At 40.3% G+C, this 18,804-nt stretch overlaps 2 protein-coding genes across 2 annotated transcripts in view; one reads left to right on the forward strand and one right to left on the reverse strand.

Annotated features, from left to right (window-relative positions):
• On the reverse strand, positions 1-4,496 carry plekhb1 (pleckstrin homology domain containing B1). The gene is made up of 6 exons (XM_054754762.1): positions 4,035-4,496; positions 3,802-3,954; positions 2,352-2,454; positions 519-558; positions 356-446; positions 1-288 (listed from the first exon to the last, which is right to left on the reverse strand). Exons 1-6 carry the CDS (start codon positions 4,069-4,071, stop codon positions 155-157), a joined length of 558 nt encoding a protein of 185 aa, XP_054610737.1. The 5' UTR covers positions 4,072-4,496; the 3' UTR covers positions 1-154.
• A 3,369-nt stretch (positions 4,497-7,865) lies between these two features.
• The window catches only part of tecta (tectorin alpha), a 77,406-nt gene continuing 66,467 nt past the window's right edge, over positions 7,866-18,804 (forward strand). Inside the window, exons 1-7 of the mRNA XM_054755789.1 lie at positions 7,866-8,750; positions 8,912-8,988; positions 13,875-14,025; positions 14,101-14,240; positions 15,606-15,787; positions 17,454-17,710; positions 17,775-17,901. Of these exons, the coding sequence (XP_054611764.1) occupies positions 8,741-8,750; positions 8,912-8,988; positions 13,875-14,025; positions 14,101-14,240; positions 15,606-15,787; positions 17,454-17,710; positions 17,775-17,901 (944 nt within the window). The 5' untranslated portion in view covers positions 7,866-8,740. The remainder of the gene's footprint in view (positions 8,751-8,911; positions 8,989-13,874; positions 14,026-14,100; positions 14,241-15,605; positions 15,788-17,453; positions 17,711-17,774; positions 17,902-18,804) is intronic.

Raw genomic sequence — 18,804 nt, forward strand, 5'->3', positions numbered from 1 at the left:
TACAGTAGCAGTTACATTTTGTTTAATAAGCAAAATTATTGCACGTGAGGAAGAAAAAACAAGCAAAAAGAGCCTCGCTACATCCTGTTTTGTTCATGTTTTGTACAAATAGACAAGCTACAGGTGCACTGTGCGGTTGCGGCGTTCATTCATCTCAGCAGAAGAAGACGGGCGCCCAGAGGAAAGATCGCATGGCCGCTCCTGCCGCCATGCCTGCCAGTAATCCCAGCGCCAGGTGGTCAAACACACCGTCAAAGGGGTCCCTCTGAACAATCACCTGGTGGGTACCTTGTATAGGAGGAAACAACATGGGCAACCTAACCCTGTCGAACGTAAAGATCGCAGACAAGTTTACCTGGTCCTGCTCCAGGCGTCATGTAGAAGGTCTGATAGTGGCTGAGGGGTACAGCCTGATAGGAGTCGTTGTACGGGTCATACGTGAACACCTGAGGAAGAGAACAGTCTCGAGAACCCACATATTTAAATATAAATTAAGCACAAGAAGGTGGACCTCTCACCGGGTTCCTCCTCGTTTCTAACATGGTCAGTTTCCAGGCTCTGGGGGAAAAAAGGCACAGAAACAAGAACACATCTGAGGTTGTACTGGCAAATTTGAGTTTTAAAAGATGTTCTAACAGTAAAATGGGTCCCCAGAGCAGCGGTGTCCAAACATTTTGAGAGCCACATAGTGAAAAATGAAAGGATGCAACTTTACCACTTTGATATTTTGTAAAGCAACACATGTAGATAGATACGCTAAGAAGTTATATATTTCAAGGGAAAAAAAACTGCGTCCTAGCTTTGTCATATAGTTTAAGAAGCCTATTATAGTATGAACTTGAAACTTCAACTTTCTTCTTTTCAATAACCTTTGGACATTATTTTTCATAATTGATTCCCATAATATTTTGATTTTATTCCCATAACATTTCAACATTTCCCTAACCTCATTTTCCAAAAACTACAACTTGATTTTGTTTTGTTTTTTCTCATAACATTATGAGAAAATATAAATCCTAGAGTTCTTTAATATTTCAACATAAAGTTACAAAACTTAGATTATTTTTCCTCATATTATTCGTAGTATTATGAAAAACAAACAAAACAATGAATAAAGTTATAATTTTTAGAAAATTTGGTTGGGGAAAAAGTTATAATATTCTGGGAATAAAGTCATAACATCACAAGAAGAAAATTTACACAGATTATTTGAAAAGAAAATATTTTGAAAATGAAAAATACCAGCAATGATAGGAAAAAAAGAGCAAAGAGTGAAGTTGATATTAATAATAGTCTTTTTCAACTATATGACAAAGCTTTAATGAAATAATATAAATTCTTAGCATATCTGCTGTACATTCATACATTACACCACTGGTGTAAATGTTAAAACAGGATAGCAGCGCCTCTTGGAGGTCAGGAGGTCATATTATTCTATTTCAGCGCAAAAATGAAGAGATGCCAGCTAGTGTGTTTTACACAAGATGAGCATTACTGTATGAGGAGTTCAAAAAGATTATTAATGCCAAAAGCAACACTGTTGCCGGCATAAAAAGTGTTTTCTTCCAGTTGATTGATGCCTCAGAGTGCTTATTCCTCCAGCAAATATTGAAATACAAGAATACTAATGGGCTGAGTACTCACGCAAGTACTGCTGTGACATATACGTCTGCTAACATTGGCCAAGTTATTATTTCATATTGCATTTTATTCCTGACTCAAACAGTGAGCAAATGTAGCGTATTCTCTCGGCTGAAAATCTTTATATCTCAAAGAGATTTTAATCAGGAAATTCTAGCAGTTGAGTGTGATCTCAAAGTAGCCACTCTCGTTGTAGTGCTGCTCAAATTGTTCTTGCTCTCACGTCCATCGGGTTCTCAATAAATCGTGACGACATCTCCAAATGGGTTACACAGTGAAACAGCGGCGCTTTCATGGCCGATTTTAAGCTCAAAGCCTGGACGTAACCTGATTGGGACCAGGTTATGAGTTTAGCCTAATTTACCATGCTGCATTAAAAGAAAGCTTCCTTCGTCGTACAGGCAAGCCCAGCTTTCCACTCAACACACCTCGCTAACCCATTAAATTCGCTTTGCAGAATACCCTATCTGTCGGACACAAACACAGCTTGTTAGCATTACAGCTAAAATGGGGTGTTCCCAGCAGGGCTTACTAAAAGCCATTTTAAACTGTCTAAATTCCAGCATCAAGGATGGATTTTGGACAGCACGCTTCCAATACACTATTGTGGCAAGTTTGAGACTTGCTGAAAATCAGTATAGTGTGGACTATTTTAATGATGAAGAAATGATTTGACTGGTTCTGTATGTAGTCTGTGCAAGTGGACCTACATAGACTCGTCCTCATTGTTGGCACACATGTTCATCGTTGACCCGTCCTTGAACTGGACCACAATGACATTCTCCTGGGGGTTGGTCTCAGGAGGAGTCACGCCTACAATAAAAAAAAAAGAAAAAAAAATGGAAAAGGGTATAATTTTAAAACATGACGAGGTTTCTCGTTTGGAGAAAGGCTGCATCGTGAGAACAGGGCAGCCAGAAGCCAATCAGACTGTGAACTATGGCATGGCTACTATGAATGATAATACAGTCATATGGAAGTGGCAGTGTGCAAGGCATTACTGGAAGCGCTACTTTATATATACCTTGCAATCCAACCTACCTTGGTGTTCACAGCGTCAGTCGGGCTGTTTTTTCCATCGGAGAACAGTTGTTGCTACTTGTTGATATCCAAGCAGAGGCTGTAGTAATTCTACATTTGATCAACTTTACTTAAAGATTTGTCAGATCAACCCATGCAGATGTTCTAACTTGTCTCCACCCTTAATCACAGAGTGCTTCTATTGATGCTCATTGCCGGGTCCAGTTCATAACACACCTCAAACATAGAAGAGATCCATGTTGACAATTTAGCAACATGGGCGCTATAAGTAAGGGGGTGAATTTAAGTGTTTCTTGCATCCTGCATTTATTCGGCAATTAAATACAAGGCATCAGCAAAGGTGAAGCATCCGCTGAGCAGGCGCACAGAATTGAGCCCCATCTCCATAACGCCCTGCAATGCACATGTGAATGTTGTAAAAAAAAAACAAAAAAAAAACCCTCCATAATGCAACCCAGCTCCTGACCAACATCACCATGAAGGCAGAGCTTGGACACTCTCCCCTTCCTGGCAAAACATGCATGGGTGTCCAAAGTGTGGCACAAAGGTCATCTGTGGAACATGGTTCATTGCAGAAATAAAATAAAATAAAAACTCAGCAGAAGTGGAAAATTTGAGCAAAAAGGCATATTGTAACTAGAAAAAGCTCAAATCTTGATACTAATACCATGCTAAAAAGACAAAGATTTGTCTTTATATATATATAATTTTTGTTTATTATAAATTGTTTTTTTAATTTTATAACTATCAAAGGACAGCTATGATGTAAATACACAAAGTAGACAGGAGAAAAGCAGTGAGCTGTCTTATTATTATTATTACATACTATAAAATAAAACAGTGGTTTATTTGTCTCAAAAAATTTTGACAATAATATCGTTGAGTGTCAATTTGTGGCACAATAAACATTTCAAAATGCACCTGTATTGTTTTTTGACTTGGTCAGATCAAAAAAGTTTGTTTGTCCAGTCATATTTTTTCATTGTTTTCTTAAAATGAATGTTAAAATTCTGCCTCGTCTCGTGGACCCAGTCTTGTGCACCGTCTTGTCTCGTGAGTTAGGTGTTTTAAAATGGAGCAATAGGGATGCATTGCGCAACTCAACACGCCGACTTGTACCTCGGCATTCCAGGCCGCTCCGCACGTCTATGCACGTGAACTTCAGGTTGACGCGGTGCTCCAACTCTCGCCGGCTGTCGCTCTTGTAAAAGCAGAGACTCCCGTCTACCCACAGGTCGCACCAGTTTAACTTCCAGCGCTTCAGCACGGACGCTAGTCAGCAGACACAACAGCCGGTCATTGAAGTGATCAATAACAGGCTTATTTTGTAATCGCACCCCTGCAGTACTTACTCTGTCTCCAAAGCCAGCCTGACCTCATGAGCGCCATGGTTCCAATCCGGAACAGGAACAAATATTGTCACGTTACAATCCAACTGTTTGTATGGACGCTGCCTGTTTATTTTGTATGGACACTGGCTGTTTATTCTCTGTCTCCCAGATTATTCTTTCCCTAGTCAGGTCTGAGTCAGAGGATAATTCTGGATTAGGCGTTTGGACACACCCTACTTCTCATGCCCTTTACTTCCCTTGTTTACTTTTATTATGTCGTTATAGTCTCACCTTGTCATCAACCCAACGAGCATAGTGCTCTTTTTACTATCTGTGTTTTTTAGGCAGCATATACTTCATTGTCACAAATGAGTCCAAAATGTGACATAACAGCGGGAGGATTAACCCATTGGTAGGTGTTCCGGTGCAGGTTGGTTATATGAGTGTTCCTTGTGGCAGCATTATGTATCCTAGCGGTGTCCAGACTTTTATCAGCAAGGGCCAAATGCTGAAAAATTAAAGGATTCAAGGGCCATTCTGACATTTTGTAAAGATATGCTAACAAGTTATATATATTTCAAGACAAAAAAAGCGTCTCAGCATTGTGATATAGGCGAAAAAGCCTAGTATTAGTATCAACATCGGTTTTTCCTCTCCCATTTTTGCTGCTTCTTTATATAATAATGTAAAAATATATAAAACATTTCAATTATCTAGTTACAGTGGTGTGAAAAAGTGCCTGCCCCTGTCCTGACTCCTTATTTTTTTGCATGTTTGTCACACTTAAATGTTTCAGCTCATCAAACTAATTTAAATATTAGTCAAACAGTACAAAAGGTGCACCACTGCTCCATGTTGTCGCCATTTGTGGATAATGGCTCTCACTGTGGTTCGCCGGAGTCCCAAAGCTTTATAGAAATGGCTTTCTAACCTTTTCCAGACTGATAGATCTCAGTGAAGTTATGTTTTCACACAGGGCCATGTAGGCTTTTCTCCCTTAATAATAAAAAGGGTAATTTAAAAACTGCATTTTGTGTTCAGTTGTGTTGTCAATGACTAATATTTAAATTAGTTTGATGATGTGAAACATGTTAGTGTGACAAACATGAAATCAGGAAGGGGACAAACACTTTTTCAGAACTACTGTGCATCTTCATAAATGTTCTTCTCGTTATATTATGACTTTATTCCCAAAATATTTTGCCTTTATTCTCGAAACATTATAACTTTTCCTTAACCTTATTTAAAAAAAATTCAAACACTATTTGCTTTGTTTCTCATAATATCATAACTATTTAAAAAGATGACATTTTGTCTTTAATATTTTAACTTTGCTACCAAAATTTTTCCTCATAATATTATGAGCCTGTGAATATTCTCATTCATCTAGGTCAATGTATTCTCAGAGCAGTGAATCGATCGATCGCAACTGGACTACTGGAACAGTCCAGTTGCGATCGATCGATTCAATGAGAACATAACAATTTTATTGTCATAAAATGTAAACTTTTTCCTTGTTAGAATACGACTTTTTTCTCTTAATATTTTTACTTTATTCTCGTAAAATGTCAGCTCTTTTTCCATTTGTGCTGTTTTATGTTTTATTTTTCAACTATTTCAACTTTCCTCTTGTAAATTTTCTTCTCGTAATGTTATGACGTTATTCCCATAGTCTTTTGACTTTATTCTTGTAACATTATAACTTTTTTCAAACCTCATTTTTTTTAATATTTCAACTTTATGCTACGAAAATGATGTTATTTTTCCTCATAATATTGTAATGTTATTCTTGTAAAATTATTTTTTTTCTTAATATTTTGACTTAATTCTTACAAAATTACTGTTGATTTTTTCCCCCATTTTTTCTGTTTTGGGGGATTGTTTGGTTTTCTTGTTAAATTTTGTATTTTTAGAATGTGCCACAGGCCACAAATGGCCCCTGGGCTGCACTTTGGACACCCCTGATGTACACCTAGTTACACAAGTGAGCAAGATGAGAGAAAATGAGAAATCTGGCCTTTGCAAAGATAATATCAATAACATTAACAATATTTTATTGTAGTTGTTTTTTATTACAATCTTACAGTTGTGTGGAACGTGTACTGTTTCATACTGTAACCTAACTTGGATAACTTTCAGTTTTATTTGATTTTAGTTATTACTGTCCTCAGAGTATTTTAGTTATTACATGAATGCTAACACTTTTTTTGTCAAAAATTGTTTTTTATTACATAGGTAGATAGATCGATATATAGTGTATACTTTTTTATATACTGTACTTTATTGCCAGGAAATTCAAACATCCAGTAGCATATATTAGACATAGTTTACTTACCAAACTTCCTGTTGTCATAATGCACACATTTAAAGAGATTGTGGAGGCGGAGGAACAACCCGTTTGTTTTGTTTTGAAGAAAGCAGGAGGAGACTCAAGATATTTAAAATACGTCACGTTCTGTAAAGTGGGCGGGCTTCGACTAACCCTCCGGCGACAGACTGTATAATTCGTGTTATAATCGTAATAATGCACACATGTTTAACATCTGACTAGATTTTGTCCTATTATTACACCATTAAACATATATTGCGTCACTGTACGTCGAAGAACTACATTTTGTTCTGACGAAAGCGAGGAGAAGACTCAAGACGTTCAAACTAAGTACGTCATTTCCGGCGCAGTAGGCGGGACTTAAATTGACACTTCTGCGAAGATAAACAAACACAACTATACGAGCAGCAGCTTCCGGTGGGGACGGTGAGTGTGTTGTCCGAACACCAAAAATATACCGTGTCATTTTAAAAGTAGACATTTGAACAAATATGGCACCTTAGCGCGACTCGGCTGCAGAAGGATGAAGTTGTGTCGCCGCGTTTTATGACGGTAAAGCTAGGTGCAATGCTCGTGTCCTGAAGGTAGCTCCAAACGCTGCAAACAACCTCGTTTTCTTGACATTAATCACTTAACAGTGGGAGCATTTTACCCCATGCTGTTCATATCGCTATTAGCTGTGTTTATCAACACTGCACAGGCTTCGGTGTTGTCTTATCGCTCACATGTAAGTGTGCTTCTCCTGTGCCTGTGTGTCCGAATTCCGCTTAAATATCTGTTTTTTCACTGTGACCTTGATCATTTGTAAGTATTTTCGACGGCTAGAGTGGAGAAGTGTTTTTTTCTCAAACTACAGGTTTGGTACTTTAATTCGGCATTAACACCTTCTTTGAAACTACTTGTTATTTTCTTTTAAACGATGCACGACATTGTGCTGCTCCCTAGGCTGACCACTGGGGGCAGTAGGGAGCAGGTTGTGAAGCGTAACCTTGCATGCCAATAAAATGCACTAAAAATACTATTATGATTTTTTTTAAAGCAGGTGGGTGTGGGCATGTGCGTGACTGCTAGGTGGGCGTACAGAAGGAGATCACGTGTGTGACATATGTTCATCGGGCATAAAAAGGCCTTCTACCTTGCTCTATTGTCTGCAACACAATGCAGTTTTTTACAGCATCTGTTGTGTGTGTATCTGTCTTCCATTCATGCACAATATCACATTTCCTGAAGTAGTGGCGTTGGCCATTTATTTACTCAACTGCAGAAAGTAGCTGGCGTCTACTTATACAAGGACATTTTTTTACATTAATATTAAATAATAGTCAAGATTGTGAGTTTTTTTTCTCAAATAAATGACTTTTAATAGAAACTGCATACATTATAGTCATCCAAACCTCTTTCTTCTTTACTGCTTGTGCTCTTTAGGGTCACGGGTGAGCTGGAGTCTTGCCCAGCAGACTTGGGGTGTAGGTGAAGTACACCCTGGACTGGTCGCCAGTCAATTTTATATTGTAATTGATTTATTTACAATTATTAAAATGTATTAAATGTTTACATGTATTTAAATTAGGGCTGTCGATTATCGATTAAAATATTTAATTGCGATTAACGGCATTTTGTCCATAGTTAAGTCATAATTAATCACAGCTGGAAAGAAGATTTTTTCTGTAAGTAGGGATGCTAATTTCCTTGTGGTAAACAATTCGATACGCATCTAGATACACGGGTTAAGATAAAATTTTAAAAAACGATATATTTTAAAAACAGAACGATTTGATACCATTCAATACAGTGCACAACCGAATGGTTGGATTTGATACAATTCAATGGTTATATTTGTCGACGTAGGCCATGTGATAAACTCGTGTCAGCCAGTTTCTCCAGCAGGTGATTTAAGTGTCTCGGCCCTCCATGGCACGAGTTTGACACTCCTGATTTAGACGCGAATCTTGCATTATAAAATAAAGAAGCCAGTTCTATAAAAGTGGCATTCTTACAGTGTTTTCAAATGTGTAAAAGAGCACATCATATCCCCAAACATGCTGTAAGGCGGAAGTCCCCAACCACCAGGCCGCGGGAAACCTTCAAACACAATCATTAAAAAAAAAAACACTTTAAGAATTAAACAATTTGTAAATAACTACATCTACATCATAACTATGTAAAGAATATAATTTTTGGAAATATGGGCCATTATTTTATATTTTTAAAAAATCCAGTTTGAAATCCCCCAGTTTTTGCATGTTTAATGCAAGCACTTACTTGTCCCACTTGGTTTGACAGTCCTTGACTGCATCAGCTAACTTTCTCCCACGCTGCACAGATAGACTACTATACTGTATTTTGCCACTTTTTCTTTCACGTCATATTTGGTCCTAAATGCTGATACTATGTGGGAATGCATAAAGGTAAGATTTGATTACATTATTGAGTGCTGATGTGCATATTTGTAATTGAGGCAAGGCCTTTATTCGAGTTGGAGCTCCCTTTTGAGGAAATCGGACATTTTCTCTAGTTTTCTGCTCATTTTGAGTCATTTTTTTCCTCTTGTTTTCCCGTGTTTTCTCAGCAGGGGAGAAGAAGAATGTGATCGGATGTGCTGCTGTTGAAAAGCGGCTCGGCTTTGCCCCACTCGCCACATCAAAGGTAAGCAGACTGGGACAATCGGGCAATCTGTGAGAAACTTTTATCTACGACAGGAGCTTCAGAGAGAAGCTCAAAGGGCCTCGTTGATGAGGATTTGTGTGAAATTGATAGTGCTGAGAAGAGGAGGACTGTGAGAGCTCAGTGAATTTAGTTTGGTGAGCGCTCCAAAAAGGACAACCCTATTATTTTTACTTCATGGACTATTTTTACTGCCGGATCTGTAGCACGTTTCAAATTTGGGCCATCAGCTGTTGGTTTCTTGTGCTTGGTTGCCTCACCGGCTGCAATATTAGGTACACCTGCAGAATGTAACCTTTACAAAGACAATGGCGCACACTTTGGGTTGTAGTTAGATTGTAGATAGTTGATGGTCTATTCCTAGGGAAAAAAAAGCATATTTAAGCGAATGTTACATATTTTTTTGCATAAATTAAGCATCTTCAAGCATAGAAATGGCGAAACAAACTAATAAAAATATAAGGCATTCAAAAGACGAATTCAAAGATTAAATGTAGTACCCTACACTAGGCAGTAGGTGTGAGTAATGTTACTGTAATGTTGGGTGAGACACACAAGCACCAAACTTGATGGCCGGAACAACAGTTTTTGATTACAGGTTTGAATTATTTCACAACAGGCACAATAATACATACTAAAAATCCCTTGTCCCTAAACAGATGTACTCTGAGATGTACAGTTTGAGTGACTTAGGGTTAATTTAGTTAATTTAGGTTACAGTTAATTTAGGGTTAGTTTAGATTTACAATTTACACCAATACTCAACTTACGTCACGTTTAGGAACCGACCTTGAACATCACCCAAGGACCGCCTAAAGTTGCTCTGTCTAGTTCTTGACACTCTCAGGACTCTTATTCATCTACTCGCTAATTTTCTGATCGTAGCTGGTCACTCTGTAAACTGTAACCGGTTCCAGGTTGACTTGTGTTCAAGGCTACATTCACACTGCAGGCCAGTTCCGATTTTTTGTACTCATGTGATCTGTATCTGATTTTTTTCATGTCAGTGTGAACAGTACAATTCAGAATTTTTCAAATGCGACTCAGGCCTCGTTCCTATGTAGATATAAATACGGTAAGTATCCGATCTACTGCAGTCTGAACAGTCAGGTCGCATATCTCCAACCTATACGTCATCGAAAGGCGTGGTTTACCGTGCGAGACTTGGATACAGGTACAGTAGTACCTCGCATAACGTAAACCTCCTTTTACGTAAATTCCACTGAACATAAAGAATTTATGTAAAGTTTTTGTATCGTATTCCGGAAGAAATTCCATATATAACATAAAGCGTCAAGTCGGTGCAAGTTCAAGAATTCGATTTGTTTAGCGCTTGGTGACACCTTCTGACGCTTCACGCTCTCATTGGCTGATTATCGGGGCACCGCCTCCGCTCTCATCTCATTGGCTGATTATCAGGGCACCGCCTACGTTCTCATCTCATTGGCTGACTTATCCAGCTTGTCCGTGTTTGTGTGAGACATGCTGCTCCCTTCAACCTCTCTTCCTCATCGTAGTCACCCTTAAACTAGTTTGCACGCATTGAAATCTCTTCTTGTTTTTACTTTTCTTTGTGTTAAAATTACCGTCATCATGGGCCCTACCCCAAGTGTAAGTGATAAGAAAAAAAAGGGAAAAGTTGTCGATAGAAACCAAGCAGGAAATGATCCAGAAATTCTGACGCTTCACGCTCTCATTGGCTGATTATCGGGGCACCGCCTCCGCTCTCATCTCATTGGCTGACTCATACAGCGCATACGTGTGTTTGTGTGAGAGACAGGCTTGTCCAGACTTCCTTTCCTCTTCGTAGTCGCCCTGAAACTAACTTAAACAATTAAGTTAAGTTACAAATTAAAATTTTGCACACAGCATTATCGTGTAGTGCGTGTGCGTTTGTCTGTGAGACCAGCTGACTCTTAGACTCTTTGAGTCGCGTTTCGACTCAGGCTAGTCCTCCTCCTCCTCCTACTCTCCACTTGCGTGCACCTGATCAAGACATCTCGTGAACGGTAGGATTGTTTTTGTTTTTCAGTTTTATTCATTTACAGTAATCTTATTTATTACCTTATTTTATATTGGAACGTTATTCTATTATGTTTATGCTAACGTTTTATTATATTTTCCCACCATATTTGGTGGACTTTGAATATTTTGAAGGGCCAAGGGGTGAGTTTGGGAAGATCTTGGAACGGATTTTACGCTTTGTATAACATAAAAACCCTATAACATAAAGGTTCTCGGATCGGATTGTTTACGTTGTAGGGGCGTCTACTGTACTCACGGATGTAGGCAAAAGTTCTTCTTTTTTTAAAAAGTGTCAGTGAAGTTGCTCACGGCGATGTCACACCACTCCTAATACCCACACGCTCCTCGGAACAGACGTCACAAGTTCTCTGCGAACTGCCATAACCAAAATTATGCCCTCTTTCTTTTTAATCTCCTCCGCAGAATCATTTGGTTAAGAAAATATTAACTCCCATTGCACAAAATCCTTGAAATTGCACACATTGCAGCAAAATTAACTTCCAGAAACGCAAAGAAATGCGTGTGACATCATGCTTTTGCGCATGCACAAAACTTCGCGGATGCTTTGCGTTCACATTAATAAGTCGCATTTTTCGGGTAATGTGAACAACTGCATTGAAATCTGATTTTAACAAAAAATCTGGATTGGGCATCATACCCTGAACATAACCAAAGTATGCCAAGCACTTATTTTTCTGTGGTTTTGATTCTTGACATTCAAGCTAGCTTAGCGGTTAGCATGGATTCTCGGTCTCCTGCAGCTCTCCTCTGCTCTTCTGTGCGTCGTATGCTTAGCTATTCCTTGTCCTCCAGCCCCCCAGTGATAATGATACGTGTAAGAAATGTAGTTTATTTGCTGCCATGGAGGAGAGGATTAGTAAGTTAGAGGAATGGCTGTCAGACTTGAGGAACACAAGCTACAATGCGCTACATTACATACACGGCTAGACTGCATCATCAGCATGTATTATCGCAATAGAATTTAAATCTGTCGTAGGCCAAATTTATATTGTTTTATATTGTTATATTGCTCATTCCTACTTCCTAATTCACTTGAATTCCACAAGTCATGTTATGTACTATAGTACCTTGCCAGACAACTCTCTTATTAATGCACTCAGAGTTTGTAAAATGCTCATTTTGGAGGGGTAGTCTGAAAATGGACAGGTGGCTCGCCGGTTGACGCGCAGCTGCCGGCATCGGCGCCTCGTCTGCCTTTGCCTCACGTTTCGGCGACTTGTCACTGATGTGATACCACCGCCGGGTTATTTTTAGCACATGTGACGACTCCACGTGCAACCTCTCCCCAAGGAATATGAGCTCACGTGACAAACACGGCGGAGAAAACCTTTGCGGATCTGTCCTAGGACACTGGTCGACCTTTGTTTACTTTTCAAGATGGGCTTAGCCCTAGGAGACAATGGAAATCGAAATAATCTGTTCCAGAGTGAAAGTGTCACCACCGTTTGCATTGTAACGTTCCTAGCTGTCGTACACCCCCGTGGGGTGCCAGCATACATGTAATACTACACTCCTGATCAAAATTTTAAGACCAGTTAAAAAATTGCAATAATTTACATTCTTCAGGAGGTTCTAAGTAGAGCTTCAAAATGCAAAAAAAAGAAATGGGAGTGAGACAAAAAAAATGGAGTAAGCAATTTATTGCAAACAAGCATTAAAGTGAAATAGGCTGTTCATCAGCTGATCAAAGGTTTAAGACCATATCTAAAAAAAAATCCAGAAACCCCACTAACATAGAAATAAAATGTTCAAAAATGGATTCAGTAATGAGTATCTGCACCATTCTTGTTAATGAGTTGAAAAATGGATTTGGGCATGCTTGATGCGAGTGTTTCCAGGAGGCTAGCGGGAATGTTGCTGTAGGTCACAGGTGTCAAACACAAGGCCCGGGGGCCAGATGTGGCCCGCCACATCATTTTATGCGGCCCGCGAAACCCTTGGAATAATGCATGTCAATAATGCACTTCACCTTTGCCCTTCTAAATGTATTTGATCTGTCATTTTGACAGAAAAATTGTACTGCATGCGGTTCTTCTAAATGTCAGTATGATCTAATCATGCAGCAAGATATTCCACGCATTTTTCAAAAACAAATACTTGAATGTCTGCTTGTCACCATGACATTCTCACTTCACTTCTCATTTCGAAGCAAGTTATCCATCAATTTGTTAGTAAAAATATAATCATCTAATGCATGGGCAACTGTGTAATAATATTATGGGGTTATATTCATATTTAGATTCATATATACTGACAGTTACAAGTGTCCCGTTTTGCTTGATCGCAGCCACGTTTTTCAACCATCTTTGAACAATCTTGTTCAAAATTTACACAAATGTGCTTGCCTGTTCCCTGAAGGTGTGTACCAAATTTTGCAGCAATTCAGCTGAACACTGTGAAGTTACAGTGGCCGTTTGTGCATCGAGCTTTGTGAGAAATTCCAAGTCAAACAGACTCATAACAGCACAGACTTGTGGAGTTTTTGTCCAAATGTAACAGCAAAGGCGAGGCAGTTGGGGTACCTGTTTTGACAAATTTTCACCCTTTTGTGTGCGGCGGTTCAGGAGTAGTAAGCTCCCACAAAGAAACACCAGTCCATCCGCTAACATCCTATGTATACTCTTCTTAGGGGTTCTTGTTCTCTTAATAACCTTGTTTGAGGCTCCTCCTTCTTTTGGAGTAAAAAGCTAAAGAAACTGAGCTCTCATGAGGGGCACTCAAGTCTCTTGACGTAATGCATTAAGGTGTTTTTTTTGTTTGTGTTTTCCCAAAGGTTTTGGTCAAATGCGTTAAACTAATCCTACCTTTCTTTGTGCCTGCAGAGGGCTGAGACAATGGATCAGTCCTCCGATGAAGAGGAACCTCGCACCTTTGTGCAGGTCCTCAGTGACAAGTACAACACTGAGAACTTCCCTTACGGCCAAGGCCTGGGCGTCGTGGTTCTACCCTCCCCCCCTGGTTCGCCTATCAAAGGTGAGCCCCGGTTTCCCGGGTGCGAATCTTGTCCGGAAGGCGACATCCCTAACGTTTTTTTTTTCTATGCCGCAGATCGTCTGTTTTTGCCCAGCGTACTGGTCCTGAATGACTGCGGCATTAAAAAAGCAGGCAACAGGTCGGACATCGCAGCTTTCTGCGCTCACGTGGTCGAACTGGACCTGTCCTACAATGAGCTCCATGACTGGGCAGAGGTCAGTGGCCTCCGGAATAGACTGCCATTGTTACCTCCATCAAGGAGATTATGCCTCGTCTTGGGATTTAAACTTTGTTGTTTTCTTTCCAAGTAAGCTTCCTAATTAATTATCCATTAATTAATTATCCATCCATTCATCCATCTTCTTCCGCTTATCTAAGGTCGGATCGCAGGGGCAGCAGCCAAAGCGTGGAAGCCCAGGCTTCCTTCTCCGCGGCTAGTACGTCCAGCTCCTCCCGACCAATACCGATGCGTTTCCAGGCCAGTTGAGAGACATAGTCTCTCCAACGTGTCCTGGGTCATCCCCGAGGCCTCCTGCCGATCGGACATGCCCTGAACACCTCCCCAGGGAGGTGTCCGGGAGGCCTCCTGACCAGAGCCACCTCATCTGGCTCTTCTCATTTCGGAGGAGGAGCGGTTCTACCTCAAGTTTCTCCCAGATGACAGTGCTTATCTTTAAGGGAGAGCCCAGCCATCCTATGGCAAAAACTCATTTTGACTACTTGTACCCACTATCTTGTTCTTACAGTCACTACCCAAAGCTCATGACCATATTGAGGGCAGGAATGTAGATCAACCGGTAAATTTAGAGCTTTGCCTTTCGGCTTAGCACCCTCTTCACCACAACGGAACGATGCAGAGTCCGCATCAATGCAGATGCCACACCAATCCGCCCAATTTCGTGTTCCATCCTTCCCTCAATCGTGAACAAGACCCCAAGGTACTTAAACTCCTCCACTTGGGGCAGGAGCTCATCCCTGACCCAGAAATGGCACGTCACCCTTTTCCGTGCGAGAACCATGGACTTGGACTTGGAGGTGCTGATTCTCATCACAGCCGCTTGCAATCCCTCTGTAGAAATGGATTGTCAAATCTTGTCCAGTCAGAGAAATGTGATATATGTACAGTATATGGAGTGAAAGGTTATCAACTTTAACTTTAATCGGGATCTGATCAGGATCGGACCTTTACACCTATTTTAATCCCATTTCACCCTTTAACATTCTGACTATTATCATGATGAAACCGGGGTTTAACACCACCCCCATTTGTGTACCAAGCCGTGTAATACATCATTGGAAAGCTTATTTTGCTGAGATTTGACTGATATACACTGCTGCCATCACTGGTTAATGACAAGCTGCGACCCAAATTGCGTCTCTGAGTCTCTACGACATTCCACAAATGAAATGCATTTTAACAAATGTGCTAGCTCGATGCTAATTTACATTGAAAATGCCATATAAGCGCTGTTGTTTTCATTGAAGATGCATTTCAATATTTGGGTGCTTCATGGCAGAAAACAAAATCTCCAAATGTGTACTATATCTTGCTCATACTTAATTATTATATGGGTTGCCAGATCTGCACCATCGTGTCCAACATCCCTCACCTGGACTTTCTCAACCTGAGCATGAACCCCCTGAGCGGCGTGGGACTGGAGCCCTGCATGGCCGAGGTGTTCACCCGGGTGCGGCGCCTCGTCCTCATCAACACGCATGTCAGCTGGGACACCGTTCATACGCTCACGCGGAACACGCCGGAGTAAGTGGAGTCACCGTAACCACAGCGCTGGGATTTATCTGCATGTGCATTTTCACACAGACACCAGCGAAATACTGCCGTAACTCAATTGGATAATTGGTTGAATGACCAGGCCAGTGTCTGGAACGTACAATTGTTTTCAACACAACAGGGCAGGTGAAGGGAGTGTAACTACACCCCTGAACCCAGGTTCCAACATTGCTTAGACACAGACACCCTCCCCCCTGGCTCTGGTACGACATCAAAAGGCAGAAAATAGACATATCTACAGTATATAGATATATATTCATTCTGTTCAGTAAATTACATTCATTCATTTCATGAAATTGTACACACAGCTCAGAGCTAGTGAATTATAGATAATAATAGAATAGAATAATAGAACAGTAAAAACTAATAAATCGAATAAAAACAAAAATATGTAAAACATTACAATATTTAAAATAAGTAGTAAAACAATAAAAGCAATAAATACAATAATTAGGTTCAATAAATAAATAAATAGGATAAATAAAACCAATTAAAACTAAAAAGAAAAGAATAAAGGACCACACAATTCACGCCGAGTTAAAAGCCAGAGAATAAAAGTGTGTTTAAGACGTGACTTAAAGCATTTCATTGTGGGGGCTGTTTTTACATGAGGGGGGAGAGTGTTCCACAGCTGGGGGCTGACTACAGAAAAGGCCCGGTCTCCCCTGGTCTTAAGTCTCATCTTGGGCACCACTAGTTGGAGCTGGCCTTTCTCTTAATATTTTGACTTTATTCTTGTAAAATTACCTTTGATTTTTCCATTTTTTATGGGGTTTTTTTTAGTTTAGTTTTCTTGAATTACATTTTTAATTCTATTTTTACAATGTGCCGCGGGACGCAATTTGGACACCCCTGCGCTAGATGGACCAAATCAATATGAAGCAGACCTAGTTAGTGGTTTGGTGCGCAACATATCAGAAAAGAGGCAAAAATGTAGATTGCTGGTTTCCAAAGTCACAGCTGATGTGTGTGAATATCTTGTTTTGCCAATAGCACATAGATAACAGGTCTGCTTTCATGGATGACTAAGGAAATTTAAAAACATCGACATTTAAGAGGCTGGAATATGAGGATATGTAAGTTTTTTAATCAAACAATTAATCGAATACCAAAATGGTTGTCGATTAATTGGATAATCATCAATTAATTAATTGTTGCAGCGCTACAAATAACTGTACTCATTGGTGAAAAAGGGCGTATTGTGTGAGTAACTATGCCCCAAACTAAACCGTTTGAGGTTCTGAGTGTGCCTTCCCCAGGAGCAGGGGTCACCAACGTTTTTCCTTGTGAGAGCTACTTTTACAAAATGAAAATGGCCATGTGCTACTCATTTTTGTAACATTTATTTTCAGAGCTTATTTTAAACCCAAACAAAGCGAATATGCTTGTTTTACCAGAACATCAACAAAATGCTGGTGTCCACAACTCACATTTTGTTTTTCAGAATGCATTTCTTTCTACTGTTCTTTCATTATTAACTGAAAACCTGAATGAAAAGCAGGCTTGCGGGCACCTCATGTGGTCGTGGGGGGCTACCTGGTGCCCGCGGGCACCACGTTGTTGGTGACCCCTGCAGGAGCATCACGGCAGGCCTCAGGGCGCATCACAAATAAACCATGACCATGACTGTCACCAGGCTGGCGGAGCTCTTCCTGTGCCTGAACGACTACAACGCTGTGTCCCTGTCACACACGTCCTGCCCGTCCCTGCGGCTACTCCAGATAACCGACAACCACCTACGCGACTGGGCGGAGGTGCACAAGTTTGGCCTGATGTACCCAAGCCTCAACACGCTGGTGCTGGCCAACAACAGCGTGGAGCGTGTGGGCGACACCCGGGAAACACTGCAACGCCTCTTTCCCAACCTGCGCAGCATCAACCTCAACAACTCAGGTCTGAGGGCACCTTGGTGAGTCACATCATTAGATGTTGTCTAAATAATGCTTTTGTTGCACAGGGCTGAGTAAGTGGGAGGACATAGAGAGGCTGAATTTTCTCCCCAAGCTGCAAGAACTCAAAGCAAAGGGGATCCCACTGTTGCAGCCTTACACCACACAAGAGCGACGTAGCCTCCTTCTAGCACAGTAAGGCCAAATACACACACAGTGGACACTCTGGAACGGGACTTCAGGAAAATATAATGAGTTCAACCTGTAAACAAAATTAACACGTTAATGCGGATTAATCGATTATCATTATTAATCTGATTAAACATTTTTAGGCAGCTTACCCATCTGCAGTGCAGAATGACAGAAAATCCCTGAAACGTCCCGCGCAACACATTTTTGGTTTGTCCAAATAGCGCATACACAAATGGGCGGTTCATCCTGCAGAACCAAACAAGCGCTGAACAGCACGTTGGCCCTCTCGATGGGAAATTTGAGCCCAAAAAAAAAACATGGCGCAGCAGTTGACCAACATGTTATGCACACGCCACAGGGAGTTTTCTTTTCACCAAAGCACTTCCATCTTAAAGTACCAAATTGACATGAAGCATACATTAGTCGGGGATTCTGCTAGCCCTTTGCTAACCACCCTTACAAAACATCAGGGCCTCAGTACGTCTACCTCCGACAAATAGACACAATTGCCAAGTGGATTGCAACAAACTCTGTTAATACAGATTAAAAAGAAATTATATTTAATCGTGATTAATTTAAATTAATCAGCAACCCTGTGGTTAAATTGGTTAAACATTTTAATAATTTCACAGCACTAGTTTTTAAGTCGCATTTTGTATAAATGAACTTGTTAATAGAACTTGAAAACACATGCAAACACCAAAAAATTGTAAATAATTAAAGTTACACCCACAAAAAAGCATCATATTCACAACGGACTTGAATTGAATCTTGAACGGATGGCAAAATAAGTCACCTCGGCCCATGATTGGACCACGTTTTTCTTAAAAGCTTTTCCAAGTTGTTAGCCTACCGAAGCCTTTTTTTTTTTTTTTTTACCTCCACGGGTCCACTCTACATTAAAAA

Source organism: Dunckerocampus dactyliophorus, chromosome 16 (genome assembly GCF_027744805.1).
Source record: "Dunckerocampus dactyliophorus isolate RoL2022-P2 chromosome 16, RoL_Ddac_1.1, whole genome shotgun sequence".
NCBI lineage: Eukaryota > Metazoa > Chordata > Actinopteri > Syngnathiformes > Syngnathidae > Dunckerocampus > Dunckerocampus dactyliophorus.

Bases quoted from the DNA above. Each gene is read 5' to 3' on its own strand.
- plekhb1 (XM_054754762.1), bottom strand. From the start codon at position 4,071: ATGGCGCTCATGAGGTCAGGCTGGCTTTGGAGACAGA. The intron at 3,955-4,034 runs GTAAGTACTGCA...TCTGCTGACTAG, and splicing joins AGGCTGGCTTTGGAGACAGA to CGTCCGTGCTGAAGCGCTGG. The intron at 2,455-3,801 runs GTACAAGTCGGC...TTTTTATTGTAG, and splicing joins GAGCGGCCTGGAATGCCGAG to GCGTGACTCCTCCTGAGACC.